Source organism: Gobio gobio, assembly GCF_949357685.1.
Source record: "Gobio gobio genome assembly, chromosome: 17".
In the NCBI taxonomy this organism is placed as follows: Eukaryota; Metazoa; Chordata; class Actinopteri; order Cypriniformes; family Gobionidae; genus Gobio; species Gobio gobio.
Window position 1 is genome coordinate 3,897,284 of NC_137110.1, and position 25,079 is coordinate 3,922,362.

The following is a 25,079-nucleotide window of genomic DNA, read 5'->3' on the forward strand; positions in this document are numbered from 1 at the left end:
ATGTGCTATTATTTTTCCTTTTGCCAAAACATGAAAAAATGCTCTCGTCTTCTCTCTCACGTGACGAGTGTGAAGCATCTTTTGTCTGGACAGGTTTTGTGTGTGTGTGTGTGTGTGTGTGTTTGTGGAGATGTGAGAAGAGGCATGCGTTTGCTTTCCACCGTGTGCTTCATGTGTTCAGTCGTTTATGATTTGCTCTGATGTTCACTCGCTCTTTTGTGTGCCGGCAGCTTTGAATCAGTCAATAAATAAGAAAAAACTGTCCCACAATGCACCCTGATGGGCCATTGTCCCGCACTGGAGACGGGACGCTTGGGGTTCCTTTCACTGTTTCGTCTGCTTTCGTTTGTTCTTTATTTTATGATCTTTTTTATGATTTAGTCCTTTCATTTGATCTTTAGTTCATTCTTTTATTCTCATTTGTTTTTCATCTGTTCATTCTTTCATTTGATCTTTAGTTCGTTATTTTATTCTCAATCATTCGTTTGTTTCATCTGTACATTCTTTCATTTGTTTGTTTGTTTTTCATCTTTTGTTCATTCTTTCATTTGTTGTTTTGTTTGTTCATTCTTTCATTTGTTTGTTTGTTTGGTTTTTATCTGTTGTTCATTCTTTCATTTGTTGTTTTGTTTGTTCATTCTTTCATTTGTTTGTTTGGTTTTCATCTTTTGTTCATTCTTTCATTTGTTTTGTTTTAGTTCATTCTTTTGTTCTCATTTGTTTTTCATCTGTTCATTCTTTCATTTGATCTTTAGTTCATTCTTTTATTCTCATTCGTTTTTCATCTGTTCATTCTTTCATTTGTTTTGTTTTAGTTCATTCTTTTGTTCTCATTTGTTTTTCATCTGTTCATTCTTTCATTTGATCTTTAGTTCATTATTTTTTTCTCATTCGTTTGTTTCATCTTTTGTTCCTTCTTTCATTTGTTTGTTTGTTTTTATCTTTTGTTCATTCTTTCATTTGTTTTGTTTGTTTGTTCATTCTTTTATTCTCATTTATTTTTCATCTTTTGTTCATTCTTTCATTTGTGTGTTAATTCTTTTATTCTCATTTGTTTGTTTCATCTTTTGTTCTTTCATTTGTTGTTTTGTTTGTTCATTCTTTCATTTGTTGTTTTGTTTGTTCATTCTTTTATTCTCATTTGTTGGTTTCATCTTTTGTTGATTCTTTCATTTGTTTTTTTGTTCATTCTTTTATTCTCATTTGTATGTTTCATTTGTTTTGTTTGTTCATTCTTTTGTTCTCATTTGTATGTTTCATCTTTTGTTCATTATTTAATTTGTTTTGTTTGTTCATTCTTTTGTTCTCATGCGTTTTTCATCTTTTGTTCATTCTTTCATTTGTTGTTTAGTTTGTTCATTCTTTTATTCTCATTCGTTTGTTTCATCTTTTGTTGATTCTTTCATTTGTTTTGTTTGTTCATTCTTTTATTCTCATTTGTATGTTTCATCTTTTGTTCATTATTTCATTTGTTGTTTTGTTTGTTCATTCTTTTGTTCTCATTTGTTTTTCATCTTTTGTTCATTCTTTCATTTGTTGTTTTATTTGTTCATTCTTTATTTGTTGTTTTGTTTGTTCATTCTTTTATTCTCATTTGTTTGTTTAATCTTTTGTTCATTTTTTATTTGTTTTGTTTGTTCATTCTTTTATTTGTTTCATCTTTTTTCATTCTTTCATTTGTTGTTTTGGTTGTTCATTCTTGTATTTATTTGTTTCATCTGTTCATTCTTTCATTTGTTGTTTTGTTTGTCCATTCTTTTATTCTCATTCATTCGTTTGTTTTATCTTTTGCAAATTTTTCATTGTATTGATTCTTTCGCTCACTTTCTTTCTTTAGTTCTTTAATTAAATTAAATGTGTTACTCTTTTATTCATGCTTTCATCTCTTTTTGTTGAATCTTTAGTTCATCTTTTTTTATTGTGTTTTGTTCTTTATTTGTTTTTGTTCATTTTTCATTTCATTGTTTTTGGTACGTTTTGTTTGTTTTCAGTCATTAGGACTTTAGTTATTTCATGCTTTTGTCAGATATTTCGTTTTTGTTCTGTTTTGTTTCTTCGACCTTTAGTTTTGTTCGTTTGACATTTGTTCTTTGGGCCTTTGTTTCATTCTTTCATTTATTTGATTAGTTGTTTGTATTCTTTCTTTCTTTAGTTCTTTAATTAAATTAAATGTGTTACTCTTTTGTTACTTCAGACCCTTTCTCCTTTTTATTCATTCTTTCATGTTTGTTTGCTCAGTTGATCTTTTAGTTCTTTAATTCTTTTATTCATACTTTCATCTCTTTTTGTTTAATCTTTAGTTCAGTGTTTTGTTTTGTTTTTTTTCATTTAATTTAATTGTTTTTGGTACATTTTGTTGTTTCATGCTTTTGTCAGATATTTCATTTTTGTTCTGTTTTGTTTCTTCGACCTTAAGTTTTGTTCGTTTGACATTTGTTCTTTGGCCCTTTGTTTCAGTCCTTCATTTATTTGATTAGTTGTTTGTACTCTTTCTTTCTTTCTACCCCGAAGCGCTCCTCTCTTCGCAGCTCTTGTGTGATTCTTATTTTGTGACTTTGTTTTTGTGGTGTTTGTCATGTTGTTATTCGTCTGGTGAAGGTTCATTGGCTCTGATTCTGGTCTGGTGTCCTCTCAGATGTCCTCTCCTCGTCTCCGTTCTCACCTGTTGCATATATTCTTTTGCGACGTGTCATTCATTTTGGTTTCCTGTTCTCAGTTGTTCATTACTGTTTTGACTGACTTGATTTTCCTTCTTTTGAGAAAAACAATATTTTTATTCAAACAGTCATTGAATAAAATATTGTCTGTGACCCCCCTCCTCCCCTTACCCGTCCCCCCTGTTTCTTTTCTGCTCTCTCCTCCTCAGACGGATCAGACTTCAAGGGCAAGTATACACCATATTGGTCCACCACCTTTGTTTCTCTACTTCCTTCCTCGTCCCCCTGTCCTGAACTCCCTGCCCACCTCCACCTGTTCCAGCCTGCTTGCCTCCTCTGTTCCTCCTGCCCGCCTTGCCTTCAAGACCCTCCTCTTCCTCTCTCTCCTCCTCTTCCTCACTCCCTCACTCACCCACCCTCCCTCTTGCTGCGGCCTACACCCACATCCTTCTCTTTTCAAGCTCTCTCTCTCTCTCTCTCTCTCTCTCTCTCTCTTGGCTTGGACAGCCGTGTAAGGTCTCTCCTCCACACGTCCTGAAGAAGAATAAAATCTGATTTTTCTCTCATTGTCAAAACGTATTTCTGATCCCTGTGTCAATTACATTTGGGGGAAAAAAATCTCTTCCACCTGTCTCCTCCTCCCCTCTTTCTTCCTCGGTGGCATCCTCAGATCGGTGCGTTTACCGTAGAGATTGTCAGTTGTTTGTCTCAGCTCAGTTAAACAGATGCAGCCGTTTGTTTGAAAGGTTAAAGCATTAGTAATTAGAGAAGTACACGTATGATCTTACTGTAGTTATAATTGCTCTTGAGTGTAGCATATCATTGTTTGTTTGGTCTGAATTTTTTGACCCAAAAATGAAAACTTTTTACTCTCCCTCATGCCGCTCCAAAACCACATGACTTTCCTTCATCCATTGAACACAAAATAACACATTTATATTTATTTTAATGAAATGATATACCGTTCAGTGCCTGTCAACCTCCAAAAGCAAACAGTTTTCTCAAGTCATATAAAAGCTTTGAACCAACCATTATTATTTATAGTAAACAGTTATTTTAATTTTGATCATAATTTTGACCACGTAAAGCATCATGATTTTTTTTTTGACTTGAGACTTGATGAGCATAAGAGATTCTAAAAACATTAAAATTAGTAATGTGCCCAATATGTTATATTATATTATGTGATGTTGTGTTAATTATATTATATTTTAATTTTTCATTAAATTTAAATAGTTTTGTTTAGTTTAAATATTTCTGTTTAGCTTTAATTTTTTTATTTTAGTTTAGGTTTTAGTAATTTTGGTACTCATATCTACAGTATATATTTCAGTTAATTGTCAAAGCAACTGTATACTTTCAAACTTCTATATATATAATGTATATTTGAATATACACACATGCATGGATATATTTAAGAATTTTTTTTTATAAATAATATAAATTATACAAATATATATATACAGTATATACATGCAAATATTTCTTAAATATACACATGAGTGAGTGTGTATTCAAATATACATAATAATTATACACCATATTATGTAAACACAAACTTTTATTTTGGATGCGATTCATCGCGATTAATCCATTTGACAGCCCTAATTCAAAGTGCTTTTTCATTAAAAGGAATTTAAAAATATATATCAGGTAACAGATAAGATAAAAACTGTAAAACAGTAAAAACTGATTTAAAATGTATAAAAAACAAATAAATTTAGTTTAAGATTTTGTCATTTTTTTTATGTGTGCTTTGTTTTTTCCCCCTAATAGTTTTGTTTTGTTTCAATATTTCTGTTTAGCTTTAATTCATTTTTTTATTTAAGTTTAGGTTTTAGTAATTTTGGTACTCAAACCTACAGTATATATTTCAGTTAATTGTCAAAGCAACTGATTTTTTGTACTAATGAAAGTTTTTCAATTCATATTCATATTTTATTTATTATTTTTAAGCTTTATTTAAATTTAAGAAATAAATGTGTAATAGTTTCAGTTATATATATATATACACACATGCATGTATATATTTAAGAAAAAAAATATTTACAAATAATATAAATTATATAAATATATATACAGTATATTAATGCAAATATTTCTTAAATAGAAGTGTGTGTGTATTCAAATATACATAATATTTATACACATATTATGTAAACAAACTTATTTTCGATGCGATTAATCACGATTAATCCATTTGACAGCACTAATGTGTGTGTGTGTGTATATATATATATATATATATAGCACATTTGAAACACAATGGTAATATTCAAAGTGTTTTACATTAAAATGAATTTTAAAAAATCAGGTAACAGATAAGATTAAAAACTGATTAAAAATGTATAAAAAACAAATACGAGTGCAGTCAGTATATTTCCGTAAATGTACAGCTGATCAGCTTTATGTGACAATAACAATATCACTGTGTTTTTATCATCCGCCAATGCATAAGGGTTTGAGGGGGAATAAATACAATTTTCATTTTTGCGTAAACCGTTCCATTAAATCTGGAAAACTGAGCAGAAATGTTGCCATGCATCTGAACACTTAAAGACAGACCTGATGTTGTCCTCAGTTTAGCCACAGGTGATTATTTTAGGTTGTCTGTTAGACAGGGATAGGCAGCAGGTGATTTTGCCCGATGGCCTCCTTCAGGTCCTCTCCTGTTGTCTCGTGATGGAGCGGTTGGTTTGTCGTCCTCCTCTTACACCCCGTGTTTTCATCAGCTTGACCCCTCTGTACGTCTATCGCCCCCCAGACTGCCACTGCGTCTTCAAAACCGTCCTGACCTGGAAGTGCAAGACATTGTGGAGGGAAAACTACCTGGGCACAACAATGTGACATTAACCACATCATTATTTGCTGGATGTAAATGTGCAATAACAGTGTTGCCCTCTCTCTGGCCCTTCACAATGCTGGGCACTTTCTGCGATTGTGTCTCCTGAGCGGCTCCGCGGTGCCAGTCTGAGGGGCGATCGCCTCCATCAGGACCCCTGCCTCACCCACTCCCAGCTAAACGGTTGGCCACGTTGATGCCTGTTGAAAAAGAAAGCGGCACGGCACACTGTTGACGTCGGAGAACTCGTTCGTCTCAGTGTGTATCCCGAGAGTCGAGCCAGTTCTCCGACTTGCAAAAGAACGAAATTTGACCTAAATTCGCTCCTTCAATCTGTAAAAGCAAAAGTGTCTGCTTTCCGGTGATTCCGATATTTTGGCCGAGGCACCATAGTGGCTAACGCTGGTCTTCCCACCATGAGTGTTGCTATCTGGTAACGTCCCCACTGCGTTCCTGCACCTTTTGAAGAGCAGCTGATGTTCATTTGTTTCCCAGAAGCCTCCCTGTGTTCTCCAGCCTCCGCTTCCCCCTGGATAATCTTGCCCGTTTCTGTTGCAGATTTTGAGTCTCTCCTGCCAAACACTTTTGAGTCCGAGGGACATGTGTTCATTGCCCCCAGGTAGCTTTGTGTGACTTCTTGAAGCCACGTCTTCCTGTTTTCGTGCATACGTCCATCCCTAACTTCCTCTTCAACGCACCGTAGTCTCTGTGTGTTTGCTGTGCGTGATGTGTCTTGCCATTGTAACCCAAGTGAATGTGTGTGTTTATTGTCTGTCGAGACTCCTCGCCGTCACCCCTAGGAAAGAAACGAATGCTAGAAAGATCTCTTTAATGAGTCTCTTAGAGCAAGCATTAAGAGCAAATGGAGAATTTTACTGTTCTGGGTTCATTACAAGTACACTCCTAAAAGCCTTTAGTGGCATTGATGGCTCCATAAAGAACATTAAACAACAATGCAACCTGTAAATATTGGTTAAAAAAAGTTAAATATTTCACTTTATTTCTTCTAGGGATGTTTAGTCAATGCGTTTTCTGCAGGTGAAGTATGCTCTATCTAAAATGCTTAACTCTTTCCCCGCCTGCGTTTTTTTTAAATAAAATTGCCAGCGATATTTTATAATTTTCACAAAAATGTCATGGCCCCCAGAATATTTTGTTGTATGAATATATGCAACATATCAAAAGAATTCGGGCAAGTTTCATGAAAAAAGCTACATTTTGAACAAAAAGCTGAGAAAGGACTATGGGCCCTATTTTATCGATCTGAGCGCATTTCTGAAGCTCATGGCGCAGATGCACTTGTCTTAAGGCCCTTTCACACCGGACGCGTAATGAAAAAGTGAAGAGGAAAAACGAATATTTTGTATGTGAATAGTTAGCGTCAAAACCATTCACATCAGCCGCGACGCGAGTTTGTGACGTCTGTGACGTTTCAGATCTCCAACATTCCTAAACATTCGCAACGACAGCTGAGAAAACACGGACACTTCCTCATCCAGTGAAGACGAGCTTTTCATTTTATCTAAAAGACAGAGAAGAAGGTTTTGGTTCCGCACTTAAGTTATTTCAAATGTCCGTGGGACAATTTGTGGAGCTCGAGAGAGACAGTAGCAGTAACACACACTTCAGGAACCAATCGATGTGGAGCAGGTGTGTTTCCAGTTGAGTCAAAATGTAAACATTTACGTGCCACAGTACTTGATGGAAACACATTCACTTTCCAAAGTCGCGGACACAATTAGGTTGGAAAAAAATCAACGAGGTTTAACTCAAAAGGTTATTATGATATCGTTGTCTGTAGCCTACAGTGGGCAAACACATCTGCATCTTTACAGCTGTAATCTCATGAGAAATGCGATACCTGGCAAAGGTTAATGTTGATTGAATAGCTAATGACATCAACTGGACATTTCGTGACCTTTGTTTCCTTGTATGTGATTGGTTTAAGCCTTTTCTGTCGCTGCGAGTGTTAAAAAAAATAAACGTTGTTTTTTCGCCGCAGCACATTCGCGTTCGGTGTGGAAGCACTCATTACACAAACAGCTGATCAAAAGATAAAACCATCGCACAAATTATTCGCACGTCAAAATCGCGTCCAGTGTGAAAGGACCTCTACTGTGTGTTCACACCGCCGTTAGCGAGAGCGGCAAAGTGGCCGGAAGTCAGTTGTTTTCAATGTGAGCCGGCGGCGAGCTCTGGCGCATCTTGGACGATTTTGGGCATCGAGGAGAGTTAAAATCAGGGCTGTGTTCAGCCCCAACAACACTTTGCAAAACGTTTTTTTAAACGGAAACGGTGGTGTGTTGAACACCCTGTTCTGACGACGCAAGCATTGCAACTATGGCAGCTGAGAAGGCCATTTGTGTTCTTTTTGAAGAATTTTCGGACCCTGATGAAATCGGTATAAATCAGTATTAATTTCGTTGACGAATCATTTTCGTCAACGATGAAAACGAGACGATAACTAAATAAAAACTAGTGTTGGATGACAAAAACTATGACGAAAATCAACTGTCATTTTTGTCAACAAATAAAAACGAGATGAAAATGTTAGTGAGGGTCGATTAGGGAAGAGATCCAGTCAGAACATTTGATCTGAGCTGATCTAACGGCTGGAAAACACACGACCTACAGGCTCACACACCCCCAATCCAGCTCCAGAGCGGCTCAATCAATAACACACACACACACACACACACCCAATCCAGCTCCAGAGCGGCTCAATCAATAACACACATTTATGCCAGGCAATTGTTTATGAACTAATGCTGATGAATAATGACAATTTTTACTTTACGATGTTTATATAGTAATATGTTTTAGACGGTTGTAACAACAAATATTTTATCTCCTGAACTTGAATGAGCTCCTGCAACTGTAAGGCGCAGACATTTCAAAATAAGAGTAAATGTGTATTTCGAACTTGTTTGTAATTTAAAGTCACGCATTGTATATTCGTTTTTGGTTACACAATAAACTGTATTTAATTTAATTCCCATTTAATTCATAGTCAGGAGGAAAGACCAGTATTTGACACATTCAATAAAGTATCAGGGTTATAATAGTTCACAAAAAATCTTCATTACTTGAAATTAAATAAATGTTAACTGAAATTAAAAAAATGTATAAACTTATTTGAAGCTTTAGCTTAACCTGATATGGCCTACTAACTTAAAGGGTTAGTTCACCCAAAAATGAAAATTCTGTCATTAATTACTCACCCTCATGTCGTTGGACACCCGTAAGACCTCCGTTCATATTCGGAACACAAATGAAGATATTTTAGTGTAAAGCTGATGCTGAGAAAGGCTTCAGATCGGCCTCCATTGGCATTCAGTACATTGACACTTCCAAGATCCATGAAAGGCACTTAAAACGTCGTTACAAAGTCCATCTCACCACAGTGACTCTACAATAATCTTACAATGCGACGACAATAGTTTTTGTGCGCAAAAAAAAAATCAAAATAACACCTTTATCCAACTTGTTCTCGACTTCTGTGTATGCCTCCACGACGCATGCGCGAGAATATGACGTAGAGCCGGGGTTCGGGAATCCATGAAATACACACTTAAGCCCCATTTTGAGCACTACGCCGAGACCTAAAGCACGATCAATGTAGAATCCAACAGCTTAGATACGCGCGTCTTCCTCTGCTCGTAAACAAATCGCTTCTGGGTCATGTGTCCGAACGCCGGATCTGCGTCATATTCTCGCGCATGCGTCGTGGAGGCACACACGGAAGTCGAGAACAAGCTGGATAAAGGTGTTATTTTGATTTTTTTTTGCGCACAAAAACTATTGTCGTCGCATCGTAAGATTATTGTAGAGTCACTGTGGTGAGATAGACTTTGTAACGACGTTTTAAGTGCCTTTCATTGATCTTGGAAGTGTCAATGTACTGAATGCCAATGGAGGCCGATCTGAAGCCTTTCTCAGCCATCAGCTTTCAACTAAAATATCTTCATTTGTGTTCCGAATATGAACGGAGGACTTACGGGTGTCCAACGACATGAGGGTGAGTAATTAATGACAGAATTTTCATTTTTGGGTGAACTAACCCTTTAAGCAGAAATACAAAGTTATAAAAACTATATAGATGTTTTTAAAAAAACAGACAAAAAAGTGAATTGAGCTCTTTCGTGTATTTTTAATGTCAAAAACAAAATGATGTTAAAATGTCAAGTGACAGTCGGTTATGTAATGCTTAAATGCTTAAAGTATTACAATTTAACTAAACTCATTAGATTTTAGGAGACTAAAACTACTGTAGATTTAGTCGACTAAAATCTAATGAGTTTAGATTTAGAATCTTATGATATTTAGTCGACTAAAACTAGACTAAAACTAAAAACAATTCAGGTGACTAAAATATGACTAAAACTAAATGGCATTTTAGTCAAAAGACTATGACTAAAACTAAATCAAAATTTGCTGTCAAAATTAACACTGGTATAAAAACGTGTATAATATTGCAAAACACGCTCGATGTTACAGTCACTGCCCTTGCCGTCCAGAATAAAACAGAACATCCCAATCGAGTCAAGGGATTTCTGGAAACTGTGGTTCCTAATTATTGTGATCCAACATTTGCCTCGCATTTCAGGATAAAAAATAGGGATGCACCGAATCCAGATTTTTGGGGTTTGGCCGAATACCGAATCCACTGGTTAAGATTCGGCCGAATCCGAATACCGAATCCTTCTCCCATCCTCAGTCCATTATCACAGTAAACACATTAATGAAGTAAACAACGTCCACAGCAGTGTAGGGATGACCATTTAACCGTTAACCGACAGTAAGAACTTTGACCGATTAGTACTATCAGTTAAACGGTTTAAATGTTTTTACCGCTTTTTTGTTTTTTGATGCATGATTAAGAAAAATATGCTGTTTAGCGTTATTTGTTCGCTCATGGAGCGAGTCGACATGTGCAACCACAAACCAGATATATCTCGCAAAACGAAGCAATGGAAAAGCGTACTGTGTGGGACCATTTCAACAGAAAAATACAGCAGTAGAACAAGCTCTGACTGGTGGAAAGCAAATGAAAGGCGCTTCCCAAGGCTGGCCGCTCTAGAGGCGTTATCTCTGTATTCCCGGAACATCAGTGCCATCTGAAGACTTGTTTAAGGCTTTTAATAGTGTGGTTTTGGTCAAGTTTACTGAAGTAAACATTGTCGCGTATGTTCTTCTCGCCGCTGTTTCCTGATGGGTTTTAGAAAAATTACCCAGAGTCGTCCTCTGTCGTTTCAAAGAACAGCACAACGGACACAGAAGGATTGAGAGGTTGTTTTCTGCCGCTGGTTTAACTGTCAACAGGCTGCGCTCCAGACTAACCCACACTTAGACATGTTACTTAAAAAAAAAAAAACATACAAGGTGTGGATTGGCCTGCTATTTTTATTTGACAAAAAAAAAAACATTCCGGTTCTTCAAAGCTTCAAACGGATTCAGTGTATTTTCGTTTTGTCATCTTAATTTGGTAATTATTTAAGTGAAAAATATTAAGTGTATAGGTCTATGTATTTTGTTCTTTTTATTTATATTTTATCTGATCTATATGCACGGTAAAATAAAATATATTTTGGCTGCTGTCTGTAGATTCCTTCATGCTCAACTCGTATTCTTTCAGATGTTTCATACGCATATGTTTTAACAGTGGCTGTTGTTTAGGGTCCTTGTCATCACGAGACAAATCGGCATTGCAAATTGAACATGTAGCTCGACTTGAATCGCCTTCTTTTGACTTAAAGTACTGCCAAACAACACGTTTTCTGTTCACGAGTTCCATTTTCACTTTCAACGGCGGAATCATTACGTTCGACCAGCAGAGGCGTGTAGTGCAAGCCTAGGGTTCGGTGGAAAAAAATTCGGAGGTTCGGCAGGAACCGAACCCCGTTAAAAAGCCCAATATTCGGCCGAATCTGAACCCGAATCCTGGATTCGGTGCATCCCTAATAAATAGACAAACATGTCTTCTACACTCAAAAAAATATCTCTTTGAATGAACATAAAAAAATCATGGAAAGTATTTCCACATGATTAACTTGCTTTATTTCAGCATTATGCAATTCTGTTATTCCAATTTAATGTAGTTACGTTGGGTCAACTTAATTTATTAAGGTTGATTCAACTTATTTACTATAGTTAGGCACTGCTTAATTTAATAGTGTCAGCCCAACTAATTTGCAATGTTTTGGACCAACTAATTTATTTAAGTTAGCCTAACAAAAGTGCTTAATGCTGAAAGACAGCCATTTAATCACATGGAAATCATTTCCATGATTTAATTACATTAATTCAAAGAATAGCTTTTGAGAGCATTTACAAAACCTTTTACAAGATTTTATTGGCTAGCCAGAAGATGGTTTTGTTACATCCATGGCATGCCCAGAGTAGATTTTGATTATTAAAACAACTTTAATAGTTATTAGCAGGTCCTCATGCTCTACACTTCACCACAATGGTAACCTCCACAAACACTAACATAACACAAACTTTAAATACCACAAAACATTAAGCATTAAAAAGTCTCTCAATTTTCGCATCTTGTTAAAAATGCATCAAATTGCACTTTATTTAAACATTAACTCTCCGAATTCAGCCCCTTTGCAAAGCATGATGGGAAGTGAAAGTCTTATTTCTTTGGGTTACTTGATTGAAACATGTTATTTCAAAATGAAAACATCAAGTTATGTCAAAGAGTAACGGTTTTAAGTCAGTTTAACATGAATCAATTACATTTGAACCAGAAACCTAATATAATGGTGTAAAATCAAGATGAATTGCTTAAAGTGAACAGCATCATAAATAATTTTTTTGAGTGTAAGATAATTGTTGCATATACTGAGCTGCAGCGGACACATTTGTAAACAACTTTACTTGGACCCATTGTGCGAGCTGTCTCTTTAATACCGCGTGGTTTGCTGCTGATTGGGCTGACACATTTGACACACCCACCAAACAAGAGAAAACGTATCTCAAACACCGTTTCCAGGAAACATGTCATTCAACACGGAAACCGTAGCAAAACGTTGCGCACCGGTTTGAGCTTGAACGTTGCCCCAGGTCAACTTTATGGTAATGAGCTATGACTCAGTTTGGCGGCAACCAATCGTAATGTAGGAGTGCTCCTCTTGAGAGGATCTCAGAGAACACAGTCCTGTAAACACATTAGTCCACATTAGTTCCCAAGCAAAATGGAGGAGAGGTTGATCACTGCTGTGGCGAATTTTGACGCTCTTGTCGGCGGTGGTTTGAACGCACAATTAGGGCGTGTCCGAATCCACTTTTGCTAGTTTAACGATGGGAAAAACGTTTGGCGCGCCTGGCACATGGTCCAAAAGGGTTGTGCTGAGTCTCTTAATGTGTGTGTGTGTGTGTGCTGCTGCGCGTCCCTGTATGTATGCACGTTGTGCACCGCCTATAGGCTCATATTACTAACACACCCTTCAAATAACACACAAATACTGCACTATTGAGTTCAGAGCAGGTGTGTGTTGGTCAATGGTCAGTGGTTTTCAGTTCCTCACAATAGCAACGCTCCAACAATGCTCCTGATCACACCTGCTGTTCAGACCAGAAGCCCATGGGTCAACAGATGCACTAGTGCTTTTGATATCTAAACAACGTGGAGCTGGACGAGAACATGAGAACTGCGTCCGGCTCAAACTAGCAAAAAACATTTGTGTCGTCGCATTGGGCCGGGTGTATGATAGGGCCCTACATGCTTGTATCGCTTGTTTCTGCTCCTTTTTTGGCTGTTTTGATCAATCAGGAGATTCACTTCTCTTCCTGAAGATGCGTCATAGCGCCCCCTGCCATATAAAGTGAAAACACGGAAAGCCGGAAAATTCCGTCAATGGCGGGGGAAGGTTTTCTCATAAATGACGGAACTTTTTGTCAATGGAGGGGAAAGAGTTATGGGTAGTTGTAGTAAAAAAAATCCCTTTGTTTTTACAAAAAAATCCTGGCAGCTGTGGTTGCCAGAATAATTCTGTAAAAAAAATACAGTAAAAAATGGAAACAGAACAACCTGTATTTCACAAACACGAAAATTGCAATTTAGACCGGTGAATCCAACAACGCACACTACTACTAAAATCTATTAATAATCTATATGAATGCCTTTTTCTGCATGATCATATTCTACATCCCTTAATCATGACCAGGGTTTGACATTAACTTTTGTGCTCACCAGCCACTGAGACTAGTGGTTTTCCTAAGTTACTAGCCACTCAGCATTTCACTGGCCATGCTGTTTGGAAATTGCATTTTATATAATTAAAGTTGACTTTGGTATGCTTAAATTACTTGATTTTGAGTTATTTTACTTGATTTAGAAGATTTAAAACCCTTTCAAACTTTCAAATGCAGAGTGACCACCCAAATCAAGACTACATATCAGCTAGTGTGTGCAGGAGGGCAATATGAGCATAGGCTAATATGAGAAATTGAATATACAAGTTATTTTTGTTTGACTATATAAAAGTGGGAGTGGCTTCCTTACCCGCCACAGCTGAAATCAACCCGCATTTGGCGGGCTGACGGGTGTTAATGTCAAGCCCAGATTATAACCAATACCTAAACTTAACAGCAACCTTACTAACTAATAAGCAATAAATTAGGAGTTTATTGAGGCAAAAGTCAGAGTTAATAGTGAATATGTGTTCTCCATACTAAAGTGTTACCGAAACAATTATTTAAATGAAATACTTTCAAATGTGAAGTGTCGCATGGGGAATTCTGGAATGTCAGTTTTTACTGTAAATTATTAGCTTTTTTACATCTAAAAACTGTAACATTTAACAGTATTTAACTGTAAAAAATAGTACATAAAATGTCTTTTACAGTTTTTCCCTGTATGTAGTATGGGAACTTTCTGTTAACCTATTAACAGGTTTTTTCTGTAGCGTTTTTACAGTATTTTACAGTTTAAATTGCAATGATTTTGGGTAGCAAAACTAACAATGTCTGGCCTAATAAACGTCCACTGTCAGAAGTAGGGGTGGGACAAAATATCAATAAGCAAATATACAGTTGTCCTATATGAGATATGCTATATGAGAATCGATACACTGGCGCTAAATATCGATACTTTAGTTAATAAAATAAGTTAATATTAATTAACATAAATAATGTTTAAAAAAATTATTGAATGTTTGTATAAAAGCAATATCAGGTTTGCAGTCATGCTCAAATTTGTGAAAACGGCTTTCTTACTCTTGTGATATTGCTTAATTATAGCACGTTATGATATAAAAATCCAGATCTCATACAAGTAATTTTTTGCAACAATATCATGAATTTTGTGAGCATTTGTATTCATTTTGGTGACATTTTTGACAAAATCCTCATAGCCGTCTGGTCACAATCTAACGAGAGTTTGTGGAAAGATGTAAGTAGATGCAAGTATTAGACAACCGTTTTATGATAGAAATGTTCAGCTACCGACAGTAATAGACCATCTAGTGATGCAAACTACTCAACTTTTTTCGCCGTTTTGAATTGAAAAAAGCGATCATGATTCATGTGACGACGAGGGAAAAAAAACGTTCGCATTTTCTACATATTAGACATACGAGTTAAAGTGAATTTGTGCACATTTTTAAATAAAATATTGTTTGCAAATAGTTTAAATTGATTGCTTCATTACTACAATAAGGCCTAGCACTTTTTTTAAATCCTTTAATTATTCAATTCCTTTATTATTATTATTATTATTATTATTATTATTAATAATATGAATTATACAGGGGGTGTTTGACTATAGGTGCCCCACCAAGCACAAAAGTGAAACTCTGCCTATGACAATTTGTGAACCGGCACAATATATAGAAATAAATTATTGCATTTGAGTACCGAGTACAAATGTGGTCAAGACAAGACCAAGACTTTCAAAAAATGGTCTAAAGACCGGTCTCGAGAACTAGGTACAACACTAGGATTGTCTAGCAATGTATTGATTATCGTGAGGTACTCTACACTGTAAAAAAAAAAATCGTAAAAAGAAGGTAAATGACTGGCAGCTACGGCTACCAAACAAAAAACATAAAATTAAGGTAAAATATCTTAATTCAAATAAAGTGCAAAAACAATTTTACAGAAATTTACACTAAAAGTTTTAGTGAAAAACACTGTTATTTTACAGATTTTTTCCTTGTTTAAATTAAGATATTTTACTTTAATTTTACAGCTTTTGTTTGGCAGCCGTAGCTGCCAGTCATTTACCATTTATTTACGATTTTATTTTTACAGTGAAACTAATAAGATTTACTTTAAAATTACAAAGAATAATTTTAAATTGTTAGTATGGACATAAACCTTTAATATAATGAGCTAAATATTTTATAACAGATTAGTTCTGTAATTTTACATACATTTGTATGTAATTTAAGAAAACAGAAAAATACTGTATAAATAATACAGTAATTTCCCTGTATAAAAAATGAGAATGACTGTGATTTTCATTAATGATAAAATAATGGTCAAGTTGTTAATTTACAGATATTTTTTGTAATTTTACATGAATTTGTATGTGATTTATGAAAACAGTAAAATACTGTATAAATAATACAGTAATTTTCCTTTATAAAAATGAGTATTACTGTAATTTGTCATTAATGATATAATCCTTAAAATAACAGTCAAGTTGTTTATTTACAGATATTGTTTGTCATTTTACATAGTTTTAAACATAATTCAAAATTACAGGAAAATACTGTAAACAATTTAGAGTTATTTTCCGTAAAATTAGGATTTTTTTTTTTACAGTGTATGATTCCCACCCCTAGTCATTAGTATATTATAATAAATGCGATTTTTGCTTGTTTTACAAACTTAAGGGACGAGTTGAAAGTGTTTTCTGTGGTAATGAAAGCTGTTGATAAAGCTTAACTTGTTATGAACCTGGAAAGTTCCCTTAAATCTCCAGCTTTACAGATTTTTAACCCGAGTAGAAAAAGAACCCAGTAATCTCACATCTTTAGATTTCAGAAGAGATCTCAACAGTGTCTCGAACGGCACGATTAGATGCAATCTTTGCAATGCCCAATTTTATAGCTCAACATTAATATAAGGAAGCTAAAGTTCATAGCTGGATCTGAAAGCGAGTGGTAAATGTCCTCTGTGTTTGACCTCATTGTCGTCTGCTGTGATGGATCAGTTTCAGCAGATTCTCCTCATGTCTTCTCCACATCTCATCGCCTCAGCTCTCGCGTCTCCTCTGTGTCTGTGTGTATGGCCTTCTCCTCACTTCCAAGGGGAAGGTTCACGTTGCATGTTACGGATCTAGATAAGTCCACATGCATGCGTCTGATCATCTCTCTGTGTGTGTTTGTCCTTTGCATATACACTCCAAAAATCATGTTCTTAGCCAGTTTTATTCTCCAGTTAAAACAGGGGTGTCCAAACTTTTTTTAAAGGGGGCCAGATTCGATGTTGTGGACATACCCGGTCCCTTTTCTATTATATATATATTAGGCATGTGCCGGTATCAAATTTTCATGTTGCGATTAATTGCTGAAGCTTTTATCACGGTATACGGTATTATCACGATATTGAAATAAGTTGCAAAAAAAGTGTTGTCATACTATAACAGGTTAAATCACTTTCTTATAACAAAAGAACCAAACATTTAAATACAATAAAGCAATACACAAAAATGTATAAAGTAAAGAAATATTTAAAACAGATTAAAGTGCAAAAGAATTATAAAGAACAATAGGTATGCTGAAATGTACATTTAACATAGATTAATACATGCTTTAGAAGTATTTTTCATTGTCAGCTTGTTAATGAAGGAACTAATGTTAAACTAATGTTAAATACTGGAGCCTTGTAGAGTGTGTGATTGAACAACAGTCAGAACATATTCAAACAATATCTAGGGCATGTAATTTAGTCCAGATTAAAATATAAAATGCAAGTTTGAAAATGAATAGCCTTAAGTCTTTAAGTATTATGTATTATGTATTAGGTTATGTGATTACTGGGGAAACGGCTGCATTTCTGCTGTTCCGTCAGCGCCCTCTGCTGTCGAAGAATGAATGTGCACTTCAGTGTCTCCTCATTCCGCCATGTGCTCGGCTCATGCACGGTCTATTTACATCATTGCGCGTTCCTCTTGGTCTATTTACATCATTGCGCGTTCCTCTTGGTCTATTTACATCAGTGCGCGTTCCTCTTGGTCTATTTATATCATTGCGCGTTCCTCTTGGTCTATTTACATCAGTGCGCGTTCCTCTTGGTCTATTTACATCAGTGCGCGTTCCTCTTGGTCTATTTACATCAGTGCGCGTTCCTCTTGGTCTATTTACATCAGTGCGCGTTCCTCTTGGTCTATTTACATCAGTGCGCGTTCCTCTTGGTCTATTTACATCAGTGCGCGTTCCTCTTGGTCTATTTACATCAGTGCGCGTTCCTCTTGGTCTATTTACATCAGTGCGCGTTCCTCTTGGTCTATTTACATCAGTGCGCGTTCCTCTTGGTCTATTTACATCAGTGCGCGTTCCTCTTGGTCTATTTACATCAGTGCGCGTTCCTCTTGGTCTATTTACATCAGTGCGCGTTCCTCTTTGACGTGTTGTTCATTTTAAACGGTTGATGGGTAAAGTATTCTTAAAATTCATTCTAAAAATCGGAATAATTCGTAATAAATAATTATTCACGGTATTTTGAAGTGCCCACGATAACTATATTGTGCATGTTCATTATTGCGGTATATTGTATTACCGTTTACCGGCACATGTCTAATATATATATATTAGGGCTGTCAAAAGATTAATCGCGATTAATCGCATCCAAAATAAAAGTTTGTGTTTACATAATATATGTGTGTGTACTCTGTTAATTATTATTTATATATAAATACACACACAAGCATGTATATATTTAAGAAAAAAATATTATTTTTAGATATAAAACATTTATATTTATATATATTATAGATTATATAAATGTGTATACAGTATATACATGCAAATATTTCTCAAATATATACATGAATGTGTGTGTATTTATATATAAATAATAATTAACAGAGTACACACACACATATTATGTAGACACAAACTTTTATTTTGGATGCGATTAATCGCGATTAATCTTTTGACAGCCCTAATATATATACATTTAAATATTATTACTGAGTTAGAACTCTATTCTTATTTAAATGTAATAAGTGCTCTATTTTTAATAAGTGCTCTATTTAGGTAAAACCACACTGCAAAAAATACTTTTCTTACTTGGTATTTCTGTCTTTTTTCCAGTTCAAATATCTAAAAATTCTTAAAAACAAGATGCTTTTACTAAGGAAAATGAAATTTTTTCTTGATTCCTGGGAGAAAAAATCTAAATTAATTGAGTTTTTGCTTGAAACAAACTAAATTATCTGCCAATGGATTAGGAAAATAATCTTGTTTCTGTTTGGGAGAGAAACAAGATTCTAAACAGAAACATTATTTTTCTTACCCCATTGGCAGATATATTTGCTTGTTTTAAACAAAAACTCACTTAAATTTCATTTTATTTTCCAGAAAACAAGAAAAAAATATCTAATTTAATTTATCTTATCTCGTAAATACATCTTGATTTAAGAATTTTTAGATTTTTTTAGTGACTAGAAACAAGACTACTTGACAGCATTTTTTGCAGTGCACACAAGGCAAAAAGTAAAAAAAAAAAAAAAAAATTCTATATCTAGAATGGCTTTAAGGTATTTAGTCTATAAACATATAAATACAAACACATTTGTTCAGAGTCAGAGCTCGCAAGTTGCCAAAGCCGCATTTGGCTTTGGACACCCCTGAGTTAAAACATCTTTGAAACGAGAGAGTTAACTGAGATTTTACGAGAATGCGTCTTGTGTATTTTATTTTTAAGTGCACTTGTTTTTACTGAGTTTATGCTTAAGTGAATCCAGACAAAATACACTGTGGTTTTACCTCATCTTGTTTTAAGGATGTTTGGATTAAGTACTGGTTAAGAATAGTTTTTTTGCAGTTATTTGTGTGTTTTATGTGTTTAAGATGAATGTGAAATGTGTCACTGTCTATAAAGATTTAGCAGTGTGTAATATAACTCTTTATGATGTTAATCTATAAGAGAGAGTGTCCTGTCAGTGAGGAATGGTGTGTGTTTTCCTCAGGGAATACTGCAAAGAACTGGAGCTTTCCAACAACAACACAGAGTTCCTGCTGAACTTCATCGCTTTGATGGAGAAAGTCACGCCTGACTCCAAACAATGTGAGTCTCACAGATCTTACCAACACTCGTCCCTCTTCCCAGTGTGTGAATTATTGACTGGCTTTACCACTTTTTAAAGGATTGTGGAAGAATCTGTTGATGGTCTTCTTGCACTACCAAATTGTCTTTTGCCATCTTTGGTACAGTTAACCAAACGCCAGCTGTGCTCAGCCTTGCTGGTCTGGCCGGTTTTATCGGACACTTTTTAGCTAGAACATTGACTTGCCTAAGCTAAGAAACCAGCTGAGACCACTTCAAACCACACAAGAATCTGTTTAATACACTACTAATATAACATAATTGTGTGTCGGTGTTATTTAGGAGCCAAGCACTGAAGATATGTAGGCACTTATTGTAATCATTGGCATTCTTCTTCTTCTTCCGGTATGGAAGTCTATTGGCGGCCCATAGAACCACTTCCGGGAAAGTTATTAAATTTGGCACACAGATAGAGGACGGTCTGAATTGTCACCATAGCAAATGTGGAGCCTCTAATGGTGCGTTCACACCGGACGCGAATGATCCCGATTCGCGCGAGCGATTTACATGTTAAATCAATGCAAAGATGCGAATAGACATTCTGCGGCACGATTCACGCGAATGAGGCGGCGCCAATGAATCGCCCGAGTTGAAAAATCTGAACTTTGGCGGAAATTCGTGCCACGTTAACCAATCAGGAGCTTGCTCTAGTAGTGACAACTATGAGGAGAAAATCTGGTTTATATTAATCATATATTAATATCTGGTTCAGACAAGTGTGCATATGATTATCACTGTGGTAACATTAAACGACATGAAACACAACCCAGTCTATTTGTGTTAAATGCAAGTTTATGTATGATCAATAATACAAAAGTATAAGTAACTTAAAAGGTATAATAAGCTATACATGAAATAAAGCAAACAATGTGTGCTTTCCCGTAGCTCAAACAGTAGAGCGTGGCGCTAGCAACGCCAAGGTCATGGGTTCGATTCCCAGGGAAAGCAAAAATTGACAAAATGTAAAATGTGTACCTTGAATGCAATGTAAGTCGCTTTGGAGAAAAGCGTCTGCCAAATGCGTAAATGTAAATTCAGTCAAACATTCAAAGTCAGTGCTAGTCGGCTAAAACGGTAACGTAAAGTTAATTAGCCTAAAAATAAAAAAGTAATGCAACTTCACTTTGCCCTCAGCTTAAACGATTTGCCAGGGAACAAATTATAGATCCATGAGACCAAAGATCGGCTGTTACATAAACACAAGACGAATTATAGCTCGAGACACCACAGAGACAGAGCCAGCGGCAGAAGGACTGGCTGAGGAAAGGCTGATCTCATCGGGGTTAATGAGCGCTGAGCGCCCGTTGATCGCCTCACAACTACACAAACACCAGAGAAAATGTTCAAATAGGCACTCTCTTTATAAATAAACCACAGATTTGAGCTTTAAACAACTACATTATCACCTGAAAAAGTCTTAAAACTACCTTTTGTCACACATTAACAGTAGATTTTAACAAAATAGACGTGTAAACACAGCCCATGTCCGCCATTTCTCGTCTGTTGTGAAGTGAATGTCACGCGCAAATGAAGCGAGTAAACTCAAAATGTTCAAGCGTCCAACTTCGCGTTAATAGCGCGATTTATTCGCATCATCTGCGTCCGGTGTGAACGCTACATAAGTCAATCCCTGTAGCTCCACCAACTGTCCAAAGTTGCAACTTTTTAACCGTAAAGGCTAGAAATTCTCTGATTCCGTGGCTCAAGGCGATTTGATTGAACCCTATGACGTCATATTTTCCGTAATGCCAATGTTCCCGCCAAATTTGTAAACTACTTTTTCGAACTCCTCTGAGACGGTTTATCCGATTTGCCTGAAAACTGAACCAGATCATCTTCAGACAATGCCAGCAAAAAAAAAAATGTAATTCAAGTCGATTCACTCTAACTGTTTTTGAATAGCGCACAAACAAATTTGATGTAGCGCTTGCGAAAATAGACATAAGGCTGTATCTCTGCAACGCTTTATCGTATTCAGACCAAACTTGGTACAGATTGTCACAAGCATGACCTAAGGCGACATGCTGCGTTTCGGCACAGTGTCACCAACTGGTCCGAAGGTACAAAAAATAGCTATTTTTGCTTAGGCTATAACTTCTGAACGGTTCGCCCAAAAATGATAATGATATCATAATGTCAAATGATATCCAATTTTTTCCATATCGGCCATTTTGGATGTCGTCCATTTTGAATTTTGTAGTAAACGTTCAACGTTCTGATTTAGCGTTTAAACAACTTTCGCAAATATTTTCGAAACCGTTAGTCTGATCGAGACGAAACCTCCATAGGAAAATCAGAATCATAGCAGGTTGACTAAACGTTTATGGCCAAATATCAAAATTTTGATAGTAAGTGGCAAAAAAAATGCAATCAAAGTCATGTGTGGGTTATTTTGTATATGCTCATGAAATACAAATGTCTATAACTCCTAACTCCTTGGCTCAAGGCGATTTGATTGAACCCTATGACGCCATTTTCAGTAATGCCAATTTTCCTGCCAAAAAAAACTACTTTTTCGAATCTGATATGTCCGAAAATGTAACCAGATCATCTTCAGACAATGCCAGCAAAAAAATTATGTAATTCAAGTTGATTCATCAAACTGTTTTTGAATAATGTGCAAACAAATTTTACGTAGCGCTTGCGAAAATAGACACAAGTCTGTATCTCCACAACGCTTTATCTTATTCTGACCAAACTTGGTACAGATCATCACAAGCATGACCTGAGGCGACATGCTGCGTTTCGGCACAGCGCCGCCTACTGGTCCGGATGTACGAAAAATGGCTATTTTTGCTAAGGCTATAACTTCTGAACGGTTCGCCCAAAAATTATAATGATATCATAATGTCAAAAAATATAAAATTTTTTCCATATCGGCCATTTTGTGTGTCGGCCATTTTTAATTTTGTAGTAAAATGCTGTATTTCATGAACGCATAAACAAATTGTTACGAAACTCGGTGTGGGTCATCAGCACGATGCCCTGAGGGAGTCTGAGAAGTTTCGAGCCAGCACCACCTAGTGGTAGAATCAAATATTCACATGCTTATAACTTTGGATTTGTTTGACTTATTTTCACGGGAGTCATATCCTTAGATTCCTGAATCCTTGCTGAGTCCAAGAATATCAAACATGCTGGGTTTCGCCTTATGGTTTGTTCAACGTTGTGATTTAGCGTTTAAACAACTTTCGCAAATATCTTCAAAATTGTTCATCCGATCGAGACGAAACCACTGTAGGAATATCAGAATCATAGCGGGTTGACTAAACGTTTATGGCCAAATGTCAAAATTTTGATAGTAAGTGGCAAAAAAAATGCAATCAAAGTCAGGTGTGGGTTATTTTGTATATTCTCATGAAATACAAATGTCTATAACTCCAAAACTAAATTAAATATTTTTACCAATGTTCAATGTTTTTTACCTTATGTATGGGTGCACTCTGAGGACACACACAAAAAGTGGTGGGACTGTGCCTCTTGGTGGCGCTATAATTAAACAAAACATGAAAATGTCAATGTATTTATGTGGGTTTTCAAAATTTTTGCTTAAAATTGTCTCCAAATGTCTTAACTCGTTTTTGCAGTTGGTCTGCCTCTAGCTTCCTTGTTTGCTTCTGTTGTGCCCCAATAATTGCTGCTTGCAGCTATAATATTTATATTGTATTTAGTTGAGCTTTATTTCAATTACTGAAAATGTTTTTTAACAGTTTTTTTGGTGTTAGTTAACAATAACAACACTGACTGTAATTCTGACTCTCTTTGACTAATTATTGAACTTAAAACAATTCTGTATTAAGATATCAGCTCATATATCGTAATATTATCATCATTATTCCACACAGGTGACAATTTCTTGCTGCATAATCTGATCTTGGACACGGGCATCATTAAACAGCTGGTAGATAAAGTCTGGAAGACCAAGGACCTCAACACGTACGTCCATATGCAGGATGAACCGCTGAATCTCACTCTTATTTAGCATCTCAAGCACAAAAGCTCCTGCATTAGAGCTAGAGGTACTGTAAATGTGAGTAAATATGTGTTGTGTAACTCCAGGTACGGCTTTCTGGCAGTCTTTGCGGCCACAGACGGAGGCATCACTCGAGTGTTCCCTAATAAGTGAGTCTGGTTCTTTTTTTGTTCTCGTTACTGTGATATTGTAAATAGCTGCTGAGGTAAAGGTGTGTGTGTGTGTGTGTGTGTGTGTGTGTGTGTGTGTGTGTGTGTGTGTGTGTGTACATCAGGGCCGCTGAGACCTGGGAGGAAGATCCAGAACCATTTAATGCTAGTTATTACCGTCGCAGTTTGGACAACAAGGGCTACATCTTCAGGGCCCCGTATCGCACCGGTGAGAGAGTGTGTTATTACAGCACACAGAAACACACAGCAGACACTGAACAGTCTATTGAGGCCATGTTTCCACAATGCAAAGTGCAATTAGAGTAATACCTTTAATATGAAAAAAAAATAATAATTTGAAAATTATTTTTATAAATGATAATTATTGTAATTAAAATATAATATATTCTATGTTATAAAACATTTCATATTTTTTATTTAACTAATTATTAATAATAATTCAATAATTTATAAATAATGTATATTAATATATATATATATACTATATATAAAACATTTATGAAATAGTTATTATTAATAATAAACATACTGTATATATATATATATATATATATATATATATATATATATATATATATATATATATATATATATATATATATACATACATATATACATACATATATATATACATAAGTGTGTGTGTGTGTGTAAATACAATATTTATTAATTATAATAATTAGATTAGATTAAAATAAAATATATATATTTGATTATTTGTATTGATAATACATTATTATTTTATTTATTTACTTATTTAATTAATTTTGACAAATAGTTTTAGTTAGAATCACAGTATCATTTATATATTTATTTATAATTATATATATAATTTTAATTTATTTATATTTATTTATTTATAAAAAAATATTATTAATAATAATAAATATACTGTATATATAATATTTATTAATTATAATAATTAGATTAGATAAAATAATTATTTGATACATTTTATTTGATATTAGATTATTATTTTATTTAGTATTAGATTAAAATTAGTTGGTCAAAATAAATTTTTAGTTAGAATCACAGTATCATTTATATATTTATTTATAATTATATATATTATATTATATATATTATTATTAGGGCTGTCAAAAGATTAATCGCGATTAATCGCATCCAAAATAAAAGTTTGTGTTTTCATA

General features: G+C 35.1%; 1 protein-coding gene across 3 annotated transcripts in view; it reads left to right on the plus strand.

Annotated features, from left to right (window-relative positions):
- cacna2d2a (calcium channel, voltage-dependent, alpha 2/delta subunit 2a) overlaps positions 1-25,079 on the plus strand; it is a 399,611-nt gene that overhangs the window by 361,754 nt on the left and 12,778 nt on the right. For 2 of the 3 annotated variants that reach the window (XM_079841619.1, XM_079841620.1), the window contains 5 exons: positions 6,058-6,118; positions 19,649-19,746; positions 23,631-23,721; positions 23,845-23,907; positions 24,033-24,136. In XM_079841619.1, coding sequence (XP_079697745.1) covers positions 6,058-6,118; positions 19,649-19,746; positions 23,631-23,721; positions 23,845-23,907; positions 24,033-24,136 — 417 coding nt within the window. Of the gene's footprint in view, positions 1-2,866; positions 2,885-6,057; positions 6,119-19,648; positions 19,747-23,630; positions 23,722-23,844; positions 23,908-24,032; positions 24,137-25,079 lie in introns of all 3 variants that reach the window. The other variant, XM_079841618.1, reaches the window with a different exon arrangement.